This window comes from Siniperca chuatsi, linkage group LG13 (genome assembly GCF_020085105.1).
Source record: "Siniperca chuatsi isolate FFG_IHB_CAS linkage group LG13, ASM2008510v1, whole genome shotgun sequence".
Classification (NCBI taxonomy): domain Eukaryota; kingdom Metazoa; phylum Chordata; class Actinopteri; order Centrarchiformes; family Sinipercidae; genus Siniperca; species Siniperca chuatsi.
Window position 1 is genome coordinate 3,946,247 of NC_058054.1, and position 22,535 is coordinate 3,968,781.

A 22,535-nucleotide genomic window follows, 5' to 3' on the forward strand; every position below is an offset into this window, starting at 1 on the left:
ATGTCTCTTTTGCCAGTGTTAAATTTGGAAGTTAAAGGAGTCTATATACTGTAGTTATTCCTTGTTAATAACGAGCTGGTTGGCAAAAGGGTTACAAAAAAAAAATAAAGAAACTGAAAAATATAACTTAAGACAGACTAAACCACTAGAAGAAGAGTGAACGAAGTGAAGTAACAGCACTGATAACAAGATAAACTAACTGATGTAACACTTCAAATTAAATGACTGAAAAGGCAGAGAGGAACTCAGCTACAGCACGAACAGCATCAAATCTGTTTTAACACTTTAAATTCTAACTAAATATAAATGGTAATAGAATTATTCTACTTATTGTCAACAATATGTGTGACAGAAAAACTGTGTAATTTATACTATATCTTGAGCCGATGTGTAGGATCAGTATCAGGGATCACATATACTACACAAACCCGTCTAATCCCGAACAAAACAACACAAAAAACCAAGACACCAACATTACTGACCTCAAATAAGTAAAACACAATTCAGTTCACCCCAAATTCAATAAAACATATTTTTCCTCTTGCCGGTAGTGCTGTTTATCCATCTAGATTGTTTTGGTGCGAGTTGCCGAGTTTTGGAGATATCGGCTGCAGAGATGTCTGCATTTTTTTAATATAATGGGACTAAATGGCACTTTAAACCAGATACAGCTGGCTGAAAACTGAATGTGAACTTCAGTGTTTTGTTCATGTTAGAAATAAAGACAGTCTTTCTAAATCCTGTTCAAACCATTCTGCAACTACAGATTCACACTGACACTCCTCTCTCCCAACATATTATATAAAATACGATAGGATACTGTACAAAATATTTTAGGAAAACCACTAAAGCTGTGATTCAGGCTGTAGGTTCTTAAAGCGGAGCTGTTCCTCAACATCTCGATCATTTTAATGTGTAGGGACGAGAAGGAGAGGAATTCCACAAAAAAGTTGAAAAACTTACTCATTACTTTATAAATATTTAATGACCAAATTAATCTGGACAAGGGTCCAGATTAAAAAACTCTGTTTTCTAAACATTCAAACTTAAAAACAGGATAAACTACAGTTACAGAGCTGAAAATAAAATGCCACGACTTCATCTTGCTCATTTGTCCAGAACTCACCCACTGCTTCTTCTTGGTCTGGGAGATGAGCTGTTTGTGTTGGGCCACCAGCTTCTTCACCTCCTCCACCAGCTCCTCTTTACACTTCTCCTTCACCTGCTTACACTTCCTCTCCATCTCCGCCTGTGCTCCGGCCACTGCCTTACTCACCGCCTGACGCTTCTCCTCCTCCATCTCCGCACGGAGCTGAAGGGACAGAGACATACGGGAGGCATGGTCCAATGTATGCTCAAACTCTCAAAGATTGCCAATCATCAAACACAAACACACCTTCTCCAGAGCCTCTCTGACGACCCTCTCCGTCTCCCTCTTGTTGTCGGCCTTCATCATCTCCTTGACGTCATTGAAGACCTTGGTGTACTTCTCGTGGCACATGTTCTGGCAGGCGCCGTCGCTGTTGGTCTGGGTGCCGCGGTGCAGTGTGCGTGGGGACCCTCCGTTGGCCTTCTTGGTCTGCGTGGACACCGACAGCTTCTCGGGCTGCTGGGGCGCCGAGGACACCGGGATCTCCTGGCTGGAGCTGACCGCCTCCATCTCTGGCTCCGGGTCCTGGTGGAGAGGAGAGGATTGGAGGGAAAACAGACATTTTTTCATTACACGTGACTGAAACACAGACTGGTAGTCAGGCGGAAAAAAAAAAACACCGGGTTTCTGCAGGCTTCACCAAGTTAAATAAGCCTTTTAAGACCTTTTTAATACCTGTTTCACGTTTGTCAAACCAGCCACAGAATGAAAGTATGACAGAAAACATGTTTTCAGTACTTCCCAGCAGTTTATAACAATAACTAATGATATAATTAATGAAATTATTGCAGCTTGGACCCGGATAAGTGGAATAAAAAGGATGGATGTATTAACCAATGAAAAATTATTATTTAAGTTTCTGCTGAAATCGACACGTGCCCATTGTGAGGCGAGGAGCTTACTAGCTACTATAGCTAGCTAGTCACAGTGTTTGCTACAGGTCTGACGGTGCTGACTGAAACTGCCTCCTGCAGCACAATCCGCTATCACAACAATCCAACGTTTAGTTTATAGATGTTTAATACCTCCAGACGGCCTGGAATCAGATACAAAAACATTTTATAAGAAACATTACTGCCTACAGCAGGCAAGATAAAATATTCAAAACTTGAAAAGGCCTGAGTCTTGAAAAATATTCAAGACTCAGGCCTTTTTTAAAGAAACTGAATTCAATGCTTTTTAAGACTTTTCAAGACCTGCAGATACCCTGGATGCTAGACCTAACATGAGCTTCCAGGAAACAAAACATTTGGATATTAATGGCCACTTTTGTAACATATTATTTGTCTCAACTTTTCCCTAAAACTTTACTACATTATGCTGCAAAGACAATAAAGCTGATCTACTAATATTTATATATATCTGCAACAAGCTAACATCAGCCGACATATCGGCTCGCCAATTTATCGGCCGCGCTCTTTTTTGTAGATTATTTTGGCGTGATGACAGTCTCACTTACACTGGCTTCTTCTTTGGGCTCGACCATTTGAGATCGACGGCTTTTCTTAGCTTTGGGCTCCTGGCTGCCTTTGAGCTGGGAAAGGGAAAAAAGAACAAAATATTACAAAATAAACCTTTGGTAAAATGTTAAGTGTGTTGGTGTTCCTTCATAGTTCCAATATAAACTGAGAAAGCACTGTGGGGAAATTCATGTAAAGCATTTAACTTAATAATTAGGAGGCAACCTGGAAGCTAAGAACACTTACAATTTAAAAATAACAGTTACAAAAGCTATTAACCATCTGTATTTTTGAAAGATGTGATAGTCTTCAGATCACTTCAGAAAATTATGTTTAAACCAGTTGTCCAAAATATAAAAAGCAAGTCAAAATAAGACCATACAGAACGAAATGTTTTATCAACTGTTTTAATACTTTCATGAATAAAATACTTAATTCTTGCTGTAACATACCTGCGTGTCTTTGTAAAGGCACCAGGTAACTTTTAAAATAATAAAACGCCTACTACTCAGCAAATGGTATGTTTTTATTTTCTGCTGTTCTCCCCCAAAATCTCATTATTTCTACTTTGGTATTCTGATAAGTTCCCCATGATAATTAATAAAATAATATTTTCAGCCAAACAAATAGTGAATACTAGTAAATACCTGTACTATGTTGTACTAACAATGTGCAGTTCAGCCACCAGATGGCACTATTAGCTGTATTTATGGCTACAGTATTTCAGTTTGTCTTATTTTAATGTAAATGTTTTTCACCGGATGACTTTGTGTTGCTCTTTTATTGTCTCGTTCCCCCCCCCCCCCTTTTCTGTAAAGAACTGTTTCACAGCAAACTACCTGTTGGTTTGGTGTTTTAGTGTAAGTCTGCAGCAGCATGTTTATATTAACAGACCTGATAGGGAGGAACAATAATAGTGAAAACCTCAGAGGAAGTTTAAACTGGTGATAACAAGAGACTCAAGAGGTACGAGTGTTTAATGTGTTGTGACAGTGAGAGATGATGTTTGTTGTGTCAGAAGCTGTTTGTGATGTGAAAACACAAAGTCAAGATGACAGAAAGATAAGAATAAACTAATGATAAACACTTGATGAAACACAGTCTTGTTTGTTTTTTCTACCCATCTTCACTTTTCTGTTTCTGCAATGGTCAACTCAAGCGAAAACTCAATGTTACATAAAGAAAGAATACATGTTAAATTTAAGACTTTAAGAGGACGCCATTAAAACTACTCACAACAAGCACATGCTGTAAATACCCAATATTGAAAGACGTTTTGAGGCTGATTTCAAAAGATGTCTGAGGAGCAACAAATCGTTGACCAGTGTCAGAATACCTGAGACATCTGGCGGGGGAGGGGTCTTAGCTTTTTAACGGGTCTATCAGGAGAAATTCAGATGTGGGGACTGCTCTCTTGCCTTAGGCCCTGTTAAAACTCTGCTGGCTGCAGCCTCTGGATCAGACCAGAGGGAAGACCTGATCACAAAAGTCACTCCCGGTGTGGTTTTGACAAGGGGCCTCTGTTCATCTTGCGATGAAATTGGGGGTTTCGCTATTTACTTGACTACTAAACCGCTAGTTGATGCTGTGGGCAGAAGTCAACTAGTTGTGGATAATATTTAATTATATTTAACTTGTGGCAACATCACTTGATTTATAGTAGTTACTGTGTAAAACATCAGTGTGGATACATTTACAGTTTCTTCTACATTCATCAGATGTGGTGCCACAGCAAACCCCTGTGCATAATATTGCTTATTTATGACTATTTACCAGCACTTTGTCACTGCAGGAGCCCAACTGCATCTGTCATTCTTCATTCATGTACTGCGGTCAGCTAATGATAATTTGTTAACATTTCCTGCAGGCATTTCACAATAAATGCATTTTAATGTGAAGACAGTGGTAAGGCCTTCATTCTAAAACAACCACAGGAAGCACTGACTACTCTAGTGAGTTTAGCTAACTAATGCTTTACTCGTCACTTGGTAGAGTTTATTAAAATAAGTTTTAGACATTTTCCAGCAGGAAGCAGTTTTAAACATTGCATGAATGAAACTGATTGATATTACATCTCTGACAAAATGTGACAAACTAGAGCAAAACCGAAAACAACGAGTGCTTACAACAATTAACTCTTTACAGGAGTAGTTTAGTGCTGCTGTACGGGTTGAATTTAAACTTTAGGTGCAAAGAAACCAATTCTGCCACATGCATCAGTAATGTTCAGCATGATGTAAAACAGAAACTGTAAAAATAAAAATGTGAAGAACAAAGCAACATTAAAAGAGTGGCCATTAACTGAACAGACCCCACTTACATGTCGGACCTGCTCGTTGCTGGTGGAGGAGATGCTGGACTCGGCTTCGTCTGTCCGCTCCAGCCTGTCCGTCCTGCCGCTGCCCTCCTGTTGCTGCCGCTGGCTCTGGTTTTGCTGGAGATGCTGGTGCGGCATGCTGCTCTCCTCCATCTTTGTTTTCCAGAAGCGGCCTTCCCTCAGGAAGCGCTGGTAGAGCTCCAGTTCCTCACATGCCTTCTTCCAACCGTTACTGCGCTTCACCTGCAGCTGCTGGACGCTCACCTTGATGTCCTGGATGTTGTCTGACGGGATCCACGCTCTGGGGAAGCCAAGGAAAACAATGCTCAAGATTTACCAAGCAGCACTGCATTTTAATTAGTTTCAATCTATTTTAATAGTGTTTCAGTTAGTTTTGGATGACCTAGTTTAAATTTATGTTTAGTTTTAAAATCAAGAAACTGGACTTTTTCATTAACTATAATAACCTTGAATCTGAGATGTTCTTAAACTGATTTCAGCAGCATAGAGTTGCTTTATAAATGGTGTGTACACCTGAGAGAACAGTAACAGTCCTGATTTTGAGCGTTCTGAAGAATAATAAATAATTTAAAAATAAAGATGTCTTGCAGTAATAACGACACAAGCAGTCTCAACCTGAGGTGCTGATATCCTGCCAAAACCAATCAAAGAGAAAAGTGATGCTGTGTGTTGTTGTGGTGTCTGCCAGCTGTGCTAACCTCTGGTGCTGGTGGCCAAAGAAGCGTACGTCCACCTGGTTGTCCTCCCTCTGAAGGACTTTGGCCGGCCAGTAGCCAAATCCTTTCATCTTGGCCCACACTAAGTCATGGCTGGGGCTCTGCCGAGGCAACACACACAATAGAAACCTAATATTTCCAACAAGCGAAACTCGGCCTGTTTCTTTTGTGGTGGGTTGACTGTACTATGCATACATTTGCAAGTATGTTACGTATATATATTTTTGGTGACTAGGGCTGCAACAATATTTACATTATCAATTAGAGAGCAGTCAAACCAGCTGCTGTGCAAATACACCTGACATGAAAGAGCCACATTTGTCACGCTTAGACCACACCCATGTCTCAGATCAAACCACTCTTCTTAAAATATCAGTGGTTTCATTTCATTCAAGAGGAAGAGGTTTATCAGTTAATACAATACTATAATTGCATTGTACAACCCCAACCGATAATAATAATAATAATAATAATACTAGTGGTATAAAAGTAATGCATCTGATGTTAAAGACACAAAAAAACATCTACGATAAAACTGTGTTGCTGCATCTGTTAAGAAATACAGTTTGGTCCCAAGAAGCTGTAGTTCGACCTGGTGGAGCAGGTTTAGTTGTACTCACACATGGATAACAGAACCAGTTGTCTGGCCGGGCGTTCGACAGGTAGAAACAGTTCTTACACAACAACAACTCATTCAACTGGAAGAAGAAAGATACAGGAAGAGAGAGGGAATCAGGGAGAAAAGAGGGAGATGGGAAAGAAAGAAAAGTTAAATGTACAAGAACTTTTGAGAACTTGGACCTGGACTCAACACAAATTTAAAAAAAAAATAAATCAAAGGAGACATACAGTAATAAGCTCTTAACTTAAAAACTAAACTAAAAGTAAACCTCACTGCTCTGAACTGTGTGAGAAAAAAATTAATTTAAAAAAATGGTACCTCGTGGCATGTGTCGCTGAAGAGCAGCCGTGCGATCTCTGCCTGGTCGCTGTGAACTGCAACAAACAAAAACAGACAACGGTCACCTTAAATCAAGCGTTAAGTGAAATAATATATGTTTAAAAAAAATAATACAGGTCATGTGATTTTAAAATTCTGATCACACCTTGTTAGAATGACAATATTTATATCTTTTTTGGTTGGTGATTCTGGTTTTGATACCCAGTTTTGCTCCTGGGCTCATTCTGCAATCATATATCATAAATCAAGCGGGTGTTGCAGTTTACAAAAGGCATTATAATAAATAGTTTCATCATGACATATGGACAACTCTGCAATAATTGCAATCTCTTTGGACCAGTAACACCTGGTGATTCATTTCCATCTATATTTCCAGATATGGCACTACCATCAATCAAACTATGACAACCTTCAAACTAAATGCAAAGGAAACCACACAGGGCAACACATTCAAACGTGTACAACTTTGACCTACCTCCATACAAGATGGCGGTGTTGTGAACAATCAGCTGAGCGTCTGCTTTGAACTCCTCGAAGCTTTTATATTTTCCTTCAGACAGGTTCTGAACGAGAGAGAGAGAGAGTCAAAAATATGGAAAGAGAGAGAAAGTTGGTCAGAAAGAGAGGTTACAAGTACAAAGAGGTCTATTCACATGCTGGTCCTGATTGTGTTTGGTGACTGACATGCAAAAGGTCCAGGAGAGGGCAGTGTACTTATTAACACACACACACACACACACACAGAGGTCTGGGCAATGCTCCAGTGTGTCTGGCAGAGGCTGGGTGTGATGCACCACTAACCACAGCACAGCAGAGTCCTGCCTGACCTCACACACACACACACACACACACACACACACACACACACACACACACACACACACACACACACACACACACACACACACACACACACACACACACACACACACTGTTGTACTTCTGTCTTTGTGAGGACTGTCATTGACATAATGCATTACCTAGCCCCTTACCCTAACCTTAACTATCACAACTAAATGCCTCACCCTAACCCTAACGTAATTCTAACCAAGTGTTAACCTTCAAACAGCCCTTTGAAGTTGTGAGGACCGGCCAAAATGTCCTCACTCTGTAGGTAAAAAACATGTTTCAGTCCTCACTATGTAGCAAGTACACACACACACACACACACACCTCAAAATTCAACACCAAATATTAACTTACCACACTCACACTGAAACGAGGTGTTACCAAAAAGAGCTAAAATCTAAATCACAATAAATGTATCTCTAAATAAATCTTAACCCAGAGGTTTTCAAAGGAAAAGATACTGCGTGAGGTGAAAGAGACATGTGCACGTCAGCTCTAAAAACAACAGGAAGTTAGTTATTGTGGTAAGGCTCACTTATCAACACGGTCAGCAGTCGCAGCTGAATCGGTGGCACACAGCTCAAGGAGACAATTAAGGTACTTTAAAACACTAAGAGCCCAACTGCAGCAATTTGCATCAAAATTCGTACTCAGTCATAGCTGAGTCAAATATGAACAAACGGGCACGATGCACATAGTGAGATAGATAGATTCAGTATGACTTCCACTTTTATTATTTCATTTGGATATCACTATCTCTAATGTCCACTGCAAATAAACGTCCATAAATCCACATAGAAATCATAGAAAAAAGAAGCTCCTTATAACTCCAGAACTTGCAGAGAATCTCTACATTTTTTAAGTTTCTTAGTAGAGGGGGTTAGGACAGTAAGAGGTAATGGGAGTTTCACACAATGATGCTGGGCATGATGGTTACCTCCTGGATGTTTGAGACGTCCAGCGCAGTGTGGATCAGCCGTTTGTACATGGGATGTTTAGTGTCTTTGCCTTTCTTGTTCAGGTCCACTGCCTGCAAAGTAGAGGGATAATGATTTAATGCCACTTTATAGAGAAAAGGAGGGGGTGTTAGAGGGAAAGGATGGAGGAATAAAGCAGGGACACATGAGAGGCCTAAAGAGATGGAGACAACGTAGAGGGTAAATGATGAGATTTGATACCATTTTTATAGGGAGTGGTGGGATGAACAGGGGATGCAGAGAGACAGGAAGTGGAGAACAAGAGAGATGGAGAAAAAGTAATGAGATTTTATAGAGCAAAGGTTGGAGAGTGAGGGCAGAGAGTGGGGGATTGAAGAAGGGATAGATGAGATGATCCAGCAGGTTGAGATGTAATGGATGAAAAGAAAGAGGAGGGGTGGTGTAATGGGAGGAGAATGAGTATTTACATTCACCTTGAGAGAGGCAGAATAGAGCCTAAATCTGCTGAAAATAAAGGTGGTTTTGGCTTTAAACATGTCTTTCTCAATAATTAAGAGCCATAGGATTCGATAAGAACAGTAACTGTTGATCAGAATTCAAATAATCATTTATAAAATCTAGACAAACCCCAATAAAACTGTCAGGGAATGTGAATGCTTGTTAGAAGGGCAGGCTGAAGGACAGCAGCAAAAATGACAGGTAGAAATATGGTTGTTCTCACCCTCTCCTTCATACGCTGAACAATGAAGCGCAGGTATTTACTCATCTCCTGTTTGTTCAGGTTCTTCTTTTTACTGCCCTGCACGAGAGAAGGAGGGATGACATGGAGAAAGAGGAAAGTTTAGATTTACAGCAGGTTCTGAACTGACCCAGCAAACAATTTCCTCAAACATAACATAAATATACAAAGGCAAGAGCCTGGCAGAGGAGACAGGAAGTGAAAGAGGAATATGGAGGGAATAAGGACAATGAGAGACAGAAACAGAGCTACAAATGAGTGAGAAGATTGGTACCAGCAGAGAAAGACTGAATAATACTTTATTGTTGTCTGTCTTTATTAGGCACTGGTTGAAGAGTGAAAAACAATTAGGCGCCTCTGTTGGCACACAATTAGTGAAACCAACAGGTAGTTATTAGCTTTCTGCTAGCTCTAACACTGGTTTAAATGACAAATACTGACACTACTAACAGTTTCTGCAGTAGACTGATTTCTTAAATGTCATGAAAACAAAACTTCTTACCCCAACGAAGGGTTAAGAGAAATGTAGTCAGCATTTCTGCTGGAGAAACCTGACTTTTTTGTCTCTGTAGATGCTGGATTATTACAGGAAGGTTATAACATATGAGCATAATGAAGACTTCAGACAGAGAAAGTATCACTGTAGTGGTACTGCGGAAGGATGAAAGGAAAGATCATCAACTTATGATACACTTAAAGATGCCAACCCCTAACCCTAACCTTCCCCCATATCCTAACATTAACCTAAACCTAACCTTAACCCTAAAACCTACTCTTAATTCTCAAATGGCCCTATGAAGTAACTGGACAAAATGTCTTTCCTTTCCAAAATCATTGTCATTTAAAAAATAGACATAATAGCCATTTAAGAGTACACACATTTCCAAATTTGACCACCTACCCTGCAGGCGACACACTGCCAGTGGGATCCACCATCTCTGGGCTTGAACTCCTCCGACAGACACTTGAGGTGGTAAACACGGAAGCAGTTGTCACATGTGAGGACGTCGCCCGGTAGGTGACACTCGAAGCAATACCAGTCGTGGCTCTCTGCCTCCCACTCCTGCAGGAAAGACACAGCAGAGCACAAGTTTGGGTGACCCCCCCCTCCAACCCGCCAACCACAGCAGGGGAGGAAACAACTTTCTTCATCCTCCATCCTTAAATAAAACTAGCTCTCAGATTTACAGATGTATGATGATTGAAAAGATTAAAAGTACCAGGTCCCGTTAAAGCTAAATAAAAAAAGAACATTGGTTGATATCCTGTAAATTGGCTGCAAGGTAAAGAAAAATGTCACTACTTAATTGCTACAGTTCCAAAACGCACCAATCCAACAAATCCTGGTACTGCACAGAAAATACATGTTAATAAATTCCAGCTAGGGTGACTGAATAGTTCCAGATTTGGTAGCATGATTGTTATGCCTTGGCACACTCATTTCCCAGTGTATTTCACCAGCAACTTGCTAAAAAAAATTAAAAAATATATATATATTTTTTTTTATTTAAAACACTATTTCATTGAAATTCTACACAAAGCACTCTAAATGCAAATGTAATAAAAAAAACTTCACACAGTCCGTGAGAAAAAAAAAATTTGATATTTTTTTTACTTTCCTCCTGAATGTTAATATGGAAATATACCAAATGTAACAGTATTCAATGAAGGTAGAGTAAAGAAACTGAAGTGATGTTTGTAAAGATAATTTAGACAAGTCACACTGGCCTTAGTGACAGCAGGTGGTGATAGCATGGAATTCACACCATTGTGCCAAAAAGGTCACTAATTCAAATTGTGAACCGGCTAGGAAGATGTGGGTGGAAACTGGATGAGAATAAGAAATTTTCCCTTCTATAAAAATAATGTTTTTAGCTTTTCAGCTTTCCTCTTGTGGCGCTGCTGGGTGCCAATAGCAAAAAAAAAAAAACCCTGTTATACGGAGTTACCACCAAATATGAATATGTGGAATTGTATTATTGCCAAACACTGCACTGATTAAAAAAAGTTAAAAGTAATGAGTGACTGTCACAGGGAAGAAGGAAGATTTCACCGACAAATACCCACAATCCATTTACTACATCACCAAACATGTAGTTATGTGCATTGTGGACATGTTTGTGCATGTACCACACTCCTGCGTATCCATAAGTACATGTAGTCCTTGTACAACTACATATAGGCTTGAACCGCTGTTAAAGAAGGTTTATCTCGCCTATATAAATTGATATCTGCATTTCATTTTGCTTTTTCTTTGCAAACAATTTTGTTTCCTATCACTTTGCTTTAATGTATCTTCACTTTGCACTTTAGCTAAAACCAAACAGTGCTTTGTGTATTAAAATGAATAAACCTCTTTGGGTAATTATTAGCTTGCCTCAGGGCTGTGTATCAAACCTCAATACGTTTGTGGTACAGAGCACAAATGTTTCTGAAGCATCAAATATCAAAATCTGTCAAGCTCCAAACATTGGCAATGAACACCTGGTCAGATGTATTAAAGGTATTGGACCAAAACTTGGGTATTGTACTTCGTATTACTGTAAAAAAAAAAAAGCAATTCAAGCAGTACGCAGCACTGGCTTCCCTGTCGTCATGTTAATCATAAAAATAACATCATAACCTGCCTTTATTCTGTGCTAAGTTAATATAATTTTGTTTTTGGAGTGTTTGTGGCTGGAAGGTACTGAATGGATGAGAGAGGGCCCAATTTTACAACTTATTTCATTTACACATGTTGCAGTAATCCTGTCTTCTACTAATTTTAATTAAGGGGTTCAAGTAAAGGGCACAGAGACGGGAAGTATGAACCGCTAAAAATTCAACTCCTCATCAACCTGTCAAGAGTCCAACTCCTCCCACTCACAGTCTGGGCCGACTCAGTAGGGGAGAGCAGGAGAGTCGTGACTGAGTGCCGCTCAATAATAGCTAGAGGAAAAAAAAAAACAGCACTTCAGTCTCTTTTTTGATCTTTTCTCCATGTGTTCATGTGCTGTAGGTGGGTTTGAGCTGGAGGAAGCACACTAGATTTAGCTTAGAATTGCAGTGGTGATCGGATAGAACTTTCTAAGGAAGTCTACTTGAGAAGAGGTTGCTCGACGCTGTGGTTTTGATCATAGAAGAACCGGGAATACCTTTTCCTAAATAACCTTGATAAGTCTTTACACAGAAGGCTTTAAACAAGAAGGCACACTGCAGCACGTTATTCTGTCTTAAGACACGCATGCAGATTTAGACCAACTTGGACTGGAGTGCCTCCATCAGAAGGGTAGGGGTGAAACAAGCCCAAACACAACCATAAATAGTCATGAGGACAAAAGGAGTGAAGACAGCTCTGACATTCACGCTGCCAGTACCGCTGCAACACCAAAGGCCCTGATCAGAAGCAGGGCCTGCCGGGAGGGAGCACTCTACACTCTGAAATCCAGGGGTTCCTTGGGGGCTCTTTTACAGGATAATCTACAACTGTTCGATACCTCTGCAGAATCAAATAACCCACTGGACGCTAGCTAGACGCATATAATCAAATAATTTGTCAATGGGCAAACATTCTCTGTTTCCTGCTTCTCAAAAGTAAAAGAGCTGCTGCTTTTCTCTGATTCATATCATTGTAAATATAATATCTACTCAAGCAATTTGAAGACGTCACTTTTTATATACACTAAACGAATTACCCCAAAAAATAACTGACTGATTAAATCGATGAGGTAAATGATCATTAGTTGCAGCCCTAACTATGTCCACCAGACTAAATTACCTCAACCTTATCTTGGACATTTCTGTACTGACATGTCTTCTTACTTATCAGCTTGACATTAAAGCTGATAACCTGCGATAACCTAATTAATAATATTGTCCCAGGTGGTTTATCCTTCGGGGGGTGGTGGTAAATGGTTAAAAACTCCATAACAAACAAGAGAAAACAGCTTTAGGCTAGAATTTAGCAGAAAAAGCATCATGAACAAATTATTGAAGATCCTCTTTGGGGAAACAAGCTGTACTTTGTATTCACCAGCAGACTCAATTTTCTTCTCGTATAAACAAGCATGAGTCAATACAATCAGCTAGGTTTGTGGATTGTTGCATTTTCAATCGTTCTTTGGTTTGTACACAGATTTGTGGCATATGAGCAAGACACTGAATCTCCTACGTACTTAAACACAGTATGTAGAAGTGATCATGGTTAGATCACATTCTCACTCCCAACTGGGATCTGGGAACAAGTGAACGTTAAGTGCAACCGCTGTGTTCACATATTCCCAAGTGAACAGAACTGAAGGAGGGAAATTTCTCCAGGGTTCACAATTAAAGCCCATCTGGGTGTGAATATACTCTGAAAATCCATCCACAGATTCCTCTCTTCACCCACACAAACACTTGACAATGTAGAAATGGTCCATGAGTTCTGTCGAATGTCAAGAGGCACTTCACTTTTGTTGGACTGTCTGATGAAAGACAAGTGGCTGACTTCAAAAGGCTGGAGCTCTCTGAGCCAAGGACACAGTGTCTGTGGTTCCAGCAAAGTGGGTTTCAACAGGAGCGTGGATAGAATTGGGCCCAAACAAAACAGATATTATTATAGCGACATAATGTTTGAGTACCAGCGAGGAAAAAGACACTGAAAGTTGAAATAATAGCAAAACATAAGAATGTTTTCAAAGCCCATGCAAATGTAAGATATTCTGATAAAACTGGGAACTGAAGTTGAAAAATATTTAAGCCCTCATATTTAGCAGGTAAATAAGGGGAAAAAACTGTTTTTTGGTTTCAAATCACAGACTTCTAAACACCCGTGAAATACCTCTATGCTTTTGGGAGGGAGAAATGGGCCTTGACTAAAAGCTGCCAACAAAGGCAGGGGCTTGGATAGTGATAGAGGAGGAGTTGAGGCAGCCAGAGGGTTGGCTGCCTTTAGCCATCTTCCCGCTGCTTCCCTACTCTGGTTAACAGCTCTGCACTGTCAGTGTCAAGCTGGGACATGCCAGAGAGCCAAGCGAGGCAGAGCAGCAGGGTTAGCATGCCCTCCAATGACCTGCACAAAACAACTCCAGGATTCATCTCCACCTCCTGCTTCTTTTAGAAGTAAACTGCTTCACTTGTAGTCTGACAGATTTTTAAGATACACATTAATGCACTGCACTACCAAGATTTCTACAGATTTTTATCTTATAAAACTATTTTCAGTAGTTTCTTGACTGCATTTCGATCAAGTGAGCCATATCACTTTGTGGCTTAAAAAATAATATTACCAACAGAAGTGCAACTGCCAAAATAAGCTAAATTAAGAGGGTGCTGAAGTCAATTTATCACATGCGTAATAACACTTTCCTATATCCAATTGTTTATGTGTATTACATGCTTACATGAACAAGGTCAAGAGCAAAGTGCTACATACCACTTGAAGGGTAGGGGTGGGCAATATGGGTAAAATCATTTATCACTGTAGAAGGAATTGAATTGTAATTCAAAATATCAATATATCAATTTAATTTTAGAAAATCAACTGAGTATTTTCTAATAGATAAAACAGCTAGACATGAATGTCTGTTTTGGCTTACTTTGCATATCAAATACCTGACAAATCAAAGTACTTCAAAGTACTTTAATCACATTGATGCAAAAATCATATTAAGTCCAATATTGCCTTAAAGCAGTCCTGCTCAGTGATTTGTAACACTGCACTATGATGTTAAACGAAAAGACACTGATGTATAAAAACAGTATGGTAAAATATCTGACAGTACAAAAAATGTATACTTATTTTGTCTCGCAGCTAGTATCGTCATATCGCCTACTCCTATTTCAGGATTTCCTCCAGGAAATTGTTAAACCAAGATGGTAAGCAACCCAGATCCTGATGCGTGATGGCCACACACATTCAATACATAGCATTTACTGTGTGCAAGAGCACATCTCCTCTTCTTCCCCAAGGGTAATGTTTTATTTCACAAGTGTATAAAATTGTTTATGATGTTAGCGGAGGTAGTCTTTTTCCCCCCCCAAGCGAAGTGGCCCACCTCCACTATGAAACCCTGCGGGAAACCCTGCGTGAGAGCATCATCCATTTCAAAGCTTGTACAGCATTCAGAAAAGTTTTAAAAGTAAAATCACTGAGGACGGTGTAAAGATGAATGCAATGTTTGCACAAGGAAGTTCACTGAACTCTGTCAAAATAATGGGTTAGTAAATTAAATAAAATAATGTGTATTTGCGCTCTCTTTTACAGTGTATAAGTCGTTACTGTCAAAGTGCATCAACATATCACATCCATTATCATGCATCTCAAGTGCGCAGAATCAAAATTAGTTTAACCAGCAAACTTTCAAACTATCAACAAAGCATCCAACTGTTGTTTTTGTTTTTATGAAATTCACCCTTAAATATGGAAAAATCAGGGTATGAATTCACAGAAAAGGGTAATCGTTTTGGGCAAACCTGGATTTAATCCAATCTGACTTGAGGAAGTGCATTTAAAACTGGTTTTCAAGAATCTGATTTTAAATGTTATGATTAGTGTGTAAATGTGAGGTCTGTATATGTATATATATATATATATATATATATATATATATATATATATATATATATATATATATATATATATATATATATATATATATATATATATATATATTTATTATATATAATTATAGGGCACAGCACATGCCAGCTGGATTGAATCCAGGCACCTGTGGACAGAGAACTGCCTCCATCTAGCAACTCCTTTACAGTACTTCTCACATCCAAACTATGTCCACTGAGTGAATGCTAACCTGAAAGAACCAGTCGGCTGTGTTACTAGCAGCAGGCATGGAGAAAACTAAAGAGCACAACCACACAAACCACAACCACCCCTCCTTCCCTCTCCCCGCCGCTGTTTCATCAAATGAAGAAAATAAGAAAATAAGCATGCCAGACAGAAAGTTAAGAACACGGCAGAACACAACCCCTCTGAGGAGAACTACAACTACCAAGACCAAAATACTACAAACGCACAGATGCTTGCTACCAACCTGTGGATATGCTAGCATTGCTTGTAATCTCACATTAAAATATGATTCACTTTCACAAAAACTGATTACTGTTTAAGCTGTAATTTACACTGGATATTTGACTCTAGTTGGCAGTGTTTAAATGCCAAGGACTGGATACAGACCTGTACCAAGTGAGTGTTTTTAATCAAGCAACAGCACATCTGTAGATAAGTAGCGAGCACATATTTCATCAAGATCACGGATCACTTCCGCAAGAAATTTGGCCACGTAGACACAGCGCTGCAATGGACTTTCATGAAGCTTTTTAGAGTATAACTGAATAACAGCAAGTAACTTCTGGCAGTGTGTTTAATATTGTACTGTAGGCCAGCATGCAGGGCCATTTCCAAATGGAAGCCTGATATGTTTTCGGCTTTCACCTTGTGTGATAATTGCATTTAAGGTGCAGCGAGCAGACTCAATCGCAGGCATTATATTGTGCAAGAGGACTGAATTTCTCACCACTAGACTGAAGGCTTTCCATTTTCATACAGCCTACAACTTTTGCACTAACCAGATCATACTCTGCTGTTTAGTTTTTCTGCAACCTGCATAAAAAGATTCACTCAAATCCCTAACTGCACTGCATGTGGCAGAACCGATTTCTCACAGAATGATGTTAGTTGAGAGGGGGGAAAATGAAGTGATCAAATGGAGAACAAACCCTGAATTTGAAAATAACAATGCAGCCCTTACCTTGCTTCCCTCGGCTTTCGGCTCCTGTGATTGCAAGTGATTCAGAGAGTAGTGTTTAAAAGTCCTGCTGCTAAAATGACCTGAACTCCGCTGGACCAACATATTTTATTTTAATCATACAGACCCCACAACAATTACATTCCCCAATCTCCCATGCTTGTTTCCACGATTTCCATGGCTTCTTTTCTGGACTGCAATCATAACAAATAACCTTGGGTGCACTTAAAATGTACTTTGAGTCAATCTAAACTGGTACATGTTTTGTACATGAGCATGTGGCATGTCAAACCACTATTTTAAGTGGCAAACTAGTTCATGTTAGAACTAAGAAAAGAAGCTTAGTTTCCTATCCTATTATTGCTATTCTGATACAAATCAGATCAGTTATTTCTGTTTTCCTGTATGATATTAAAGCATAACAGATTCTGCCAGAGTGTTAGTACCCTGGTGCAAAAAGCACTGGGATTAAAGCAGCCACCAAATACATGGTAATGCCACTTCCGCAGTAACCCATTAAGTGCTCTTTGCATTGCATATGGTAAAAGACGGGAGAAGGATTCTCCCCAGGTAGTGCTGATGCACTGTGAAATGACACGCTCTGCAGCGCTACTGTGACAGAGACAAGTGAAAACACTGCTGCACTGAACTGCTCCTCACAACTAACAAGGGAAATAACAGAAAATGAAAGCAAGGACTTCACATGAAAAAAAGAAAAGTATTAACATCACAACACTGCACAGCGGAGGGCTGTCTGAGCAAGTCAAAAGATGATAGAGGTCACTGAAAAATAAATAGAACATTGTGTGCAGTTCGACATGTTTAATGGTTGGTTGCACATTTTTATATACACACAGAACTAATTATAAAGTCCTTGATTTGGCCAAAAGAGCACTTCTTCATCATCCTTGATCATTGTACAACAGTAATGTTTGCTCCATGTTACGTCTGCGTGCTGAGACTCTGTTAACACTGTGTTCACACTGCGAGCAACTTGACAGACTGGTGGCTAAATCTTGACAGTTACACCCGCACACATCACATGTGTCACTTTCACAGTAATCCATTAAGAGCTCTTTGCATTGCAAATAGTAAATGGGATTGTATCACATACCCCTTATGGACAACATTTACTGTATTTGTATTGTTTTTCTGTCACATATTTCAGTTATAAACTGGAGCAAAACTAACTAAAAACTTTGCTGCCATTCTACAAGTGTTGCTTTTGAGACTTATCTATTCATTATTGTAACTTTTCTAGAGCTGCCAACAATTAATCGATTAGTCGATCGACAGAAAATTAATCTGCAATTATTTTAATAACTGATTAATCATTTGAGTAATTTTTCAAGCAAAAAGTCAAACTTTGGTTCCAGCTCATCACATGTCTTGTGCTTTTCCTTGTCTTTACACATTGCGCTCCAGAAAACTGTGATGCATTTTTCACTGTTTTCTGATGTTTCATTAGACCAAATTATTAATGTATCAATCAAGGCTATAATCAGCAGATTAACTGATAATGAAAATAATCATTAGTTGCAGCCCTAAACCTAATAAATGTTTTAGAGAACTGCCAAGTGTTGATTGGCTAGAATTAAATGTCTTGTTCATTTTGCACTTGACAACTAAAACCACATCATGAAACAAATCGTTAGGGAAACATTACATTATATTGGCCGTTAGAGGCTGGTGAAAGCAAAAAGTAGTTATTTAGTTGTTATTAAACTTTTAAAGTTTACTTCAACATTCAGCTCTTTGGGAAATGTTGGACTTCCAGTGATTTCTTAAAAAATGTTGCTCACAATGTGAACACAGAGGCACAAACAGAATTCTACTGTTATACATTAATTGTTATATTGATTACACACCAGGTAAATACCTCAAATAAAAAGGATGAATTTGCTCGCTTTTGGTGACCAACAACACAGAATCTAGAAAAAGGTCTCATTGTTCACTGTTGCCTGTGTTAGGAACCAGATAAACTTACCATCTCATCCCCGGGAAGCCAGTATCCTTCCTGCTCTATGCCGGCCTTGGAGCCCTTGCAGCCAACAGTCAGGGTCTCCACCACCAGGCCGTCCTTCACAGCCAAGCTCAGCTGTCTGGCAGTCTCCTTAGGGTGCATGCCAAACACACGACTCAGGTACCTGGGCAGGTGGAGGTTGAGAAGTAATTGAGCACTGTGCGATGGTAGCCATTTTTACACTGTAGCCAAATATGAACATTTAAAATCCCAATCTACAATAGGTGGAGACCATGGCAGAGACCTATAACATCTTGGATTTGTGCTGCTGTCATAAAATTGAAAGTTTAAATGGTTGTTTATGAGCCAGGTGAAGCTATTTTATATCCTTTATACCAGCTCTAATAACTGTGTACATGATCATCAGTCAGAGAGCAAGCATTTTTTTTCTATGGTCTTAAAATTACTTGCCTCTCAGATTTGTAATTTTCCACCAACAATACCCCAATGCTCCATAAATTATATTTATACTACCCAAGAAACAGATAAGAGATACATGTGGTTTGAAATTATAAGCAGAGACAGTCTCATCTACTTCCTCCTCTAATGCGAGAGCACATACAATTCAAATAATGGCCTGGTTGATTCCTGCAGCTGCCTGCTGACTGGCAGTGAGCCTCTCTGAGCAAGGTCATGTATCCTCTGCTGCGGCAGACAGCCAACGAACAGGATATGTCAGTGGGGAATCAGGTGAGAGTCTGTATTTATTCCTGAGTTACAATGGCGAGGCCTATAGTATGTCTGTGAGGTGAACACAAGTCAGACAGGATTACTTAAACCAAAGATTGCAAAACCAAGGTACCAGGGAACCCTGACGAGGCTCCACCAGGCCCCCAGAATATATCAAGGAAGAACTTTTAAATGTACGAGACTGACATTTCTATCTATACCTTTCGCTCTTACTGCTATCATCATCCAACCTGCGATAGACTATTTCCAATTGCTGTGGTTACAAGTTTTGTAGTAAAGCACAGTAATCTGAGTTGGGTGGCCTAGAGTTAAAATCATAACATTACTTATGAGTAGTGTAATTGTGGTGAGGTGACATGGAAAATTTAAGAACACCTGGCTTTAACTATCAACCCAATCTGGTCTCCTCTTAGTTTATGAGCACAAAAATAAATTAAACCTCACAAAATTACAAACTTGCTTTATACATTTAATAGCAGTTAAGTAGGACTGAAACTAACGATTATTTTCCTTCTGATTAATTTAACGATTATTTTCTTAATATACCGTTTTGTCGATAACATGTCAGAAAATCATTTTTAAAATGCCCATTAAAATTTCCCAGAGCCAAAATTGACATATTCGAATTGCTTGTTTTGTCCTACTAATAGTTAAAAACGCAAAGATATCTGGTTCACTATCATATTACAAAGAAAACCAGCAAAAGCTCACATTTGAGAAGCTGGAACCATCTAATGTTTGGCATTTTTGCTTAAAAAATTAAAGACATAACAAATTAACAAAATAGTTACTAATTAATTTTCTGGCAATTTTCTAATCCACAAATCATTTCAGTTTGCCGATGTGACTCTAGTTGTTATTGGGCAACATGAAAAATGGTGAGAACACCTGGCTTTAATTTCAGTTTTTAATTACAGTGTGCTCCTTTCATTCATTTGCATAAAAATTAAATCAAAGTTAGAAAACAAACAAATTTTACAGCAATTTAGGAGTTGAGAAGCAAAATGAGGAAAATGAATGCATATTTTGGTGTTTTGTCTCCTTGTTCATTTTTATAGATACAGAACTGAGATATTTTGTAGTATGTTGTGAGTAATTAGGTGTTATTAGTATCTTAGGTTATTCTACTTTTTATTAACTGATCATTTTGACTATAAAATGTTTATCAAAAAACATCATTGGAAAAAAGTAAATGTCAGCCAAAAATTCCATACATTTTACACATACCAGTCTGTTAAACATATACCAGATTTTGTAAATTAGCAGTTAGCTTGGTTAATGATTAACTAATTGATTCAGTGCAGCCTGACTGCTGTGGCTGTGACCCCACCATACAAGGAGATTACATTTCCAGCTATGTGAGAGAGGGCTGTTAATTATTCGCCCCTGCCTCGCTGACTTTAGTCTCCTCTATTTCCACAAAACCAAAGTAATCACACTCACAGGTGGTCTTCTGAGTGGGTCCCAGAAAAATTAAGTGGATCCCCAATAAAATTTGTAGTGTTACACTAGTGTTTGATGTTATATGGCTATAATTATGGATATTCATGTATGTTGAAAATGTATCTTAAAATTAAACAATAAAATCAGTACATTTTTACTGCGTACTGCTGTTAGAAACTGAGTACAATTAGCTGATAATTAACCTGATCAGCCACCGCCAGTAATCAATACAAACTCACATTATTAGGCTGTAAGCCATTAATCAAACCAATAACTAACCGCAGTCAACGTCAAACACCCTTATCATACTTTAGCAATTGCCTAGTGTTTCTGTAGTGATGACAAAACATTAAAAATACAGGTTACATACAGTATTAGCAGTTTGAATTAAACTGAAGCTCCCTGGGAAAATATTACGCCAAACTCCCTTTAAGAAAGAGGACATATTAACAATTCCTTACATGTCCGCTAAAATAACATAACTCTAGAAATACAAGATAAAAGGCGTCATATGTCGACAGTCTTTTTGTCAATTTGGCATCAATATAATCCATAAAGATCAACTGTATTTCCGTACTTCACATTTAGGATTTTGTGCCTCAACGTGCTACCAGCCTCCGTTGTTTAGCTGCGCTATTTTAGTGGGAGAAGACCGTGGGAATGAGAGCCAAACGTTTCAAAAATTAAGATTTCTCACTAAATACGTGCTGGTTGGTGGATTAGATACACGCCGAATTGAACACCATTACATTAATCCACCATCTATCGTGTGTGTGTGAGACAGTATTTGAGGATTTTTTTCGGTCATTACCAAAGTAACTACCCGGTTTGCTGCTTCCTGTTTGGTGCTGGAGAGACAGTCAGAAACGGGGGGGGTGGTGGTGGTTGTGTGGGAGAACTGGGGCTATCCTTTTGCATGCCGCTGCTTACTGTTGCCATGACTACAGTCGCTCACCACTGGTATTCATTTGGCAAGCAGCCAGCTCCAAGGTGCTCGCCAACTTGCCGTATGAGACGTGTTAAGTGTTTCATTTAGTCTCTGCTCCATCCGCCGACTGAAAGGAATGACTGATCTGCGAGGTCTGCTGTGGATGATTTGTCATCAGTTTGCGTAGTTTAAACAATGTGAAGTTCCCTCCACAGATCAAATAATGACGGGTAAAACATCATGAAGCCAACCTGCTGTAGATTCTATATCTAGGCCCAGTTTCTACTGAGGAGGGGACTGCAACATAGGGTGGCTGCCTTCATGGCTGGAATGGCAATGAGTGAATAGCCATTGGAGAATGTCAGAACTCCAAAAGCTGTCAATCTAACTATTGATTGTTGCCTGGTAGGGGTGTAACAGTACACAAAATTCACAGTTTGGTATGTAACTCGGCTTTAGGGTCACGGTTTGGTACGTTTCTGGTACAACAAAAACAAGACCAAAATTATTTTTGTCATTTATTTTGAAAAATGTAAACATTCAACAGTGGCTCATTAGCAGGGCTCAAGCACC

General features: G+C 39.2%; 1 protein-coding gene across 6 annotated transcripts in view; it reads right to left on the minus strand.

The window, feature by feature from the left end:
• The window catches only part of zmynd11 (zinc finger, MYND-type containing 11), a 34,633-nt gene that overhangs the window by 6,098 nt on the left and 6,000 nt on the right, over positions 1-22,535 (minus strand). For 3 of the 6 annotated variants that reach the window (XM_044219315.1, XM_044219316.1, XM_044219317.1), the window contains exons 3-15: positions 18,866-19,025; positions 16,882-16,905; positions 10,053-10,214; positions 9,134-9,211; positions 8,412-8,504; positions 7,101-7,188; positions 6,605-6,660; positions 6,285-6,362; positions 5,647-5,765; positions 4,931-5,228; positions 2,610-2,684; positions 1,397-1,675; positions 1,127-1,312 (exon numbers count right to left, since the gene is read on the minus strand). In XM_044219315.1, coding sequence (XP_044075250.1) covers positions 1,127-1,312; positions 1,397-1,675; positions 2,610-2,684; positions 4,931-5,228; positions 5,647-5,765; positions 6,285-6,362; positions 6,605-6,660; positions 7,101-7,188; positions 8,412-8,504; positions 9,134-9,211; positions 10,053-10,214; positions 16,882-16,905; positions 18,866-19,025 — 1,696 coding nt within the window. The remainder of the gene's footprint in view (positions 1-1,126; positions 1,313-1,396; positions 1,676-2,609; positions 2,685-4,930; positions 5,229-5,646; positions 5,766-6,284; positions 6,363-6,604; positions 6,661-7,100; positions 7,189-8,411; positions 8,505-9,133; positions 9,212-10,052; positions 10,215-16,881; positions 16,906-18,865; positions 19,026-22,535) is intronic. The other 3 variants (XM_044219318.1, XM_044219320.1, XM_044219319.1) reach the window with 3 other exon arrangements.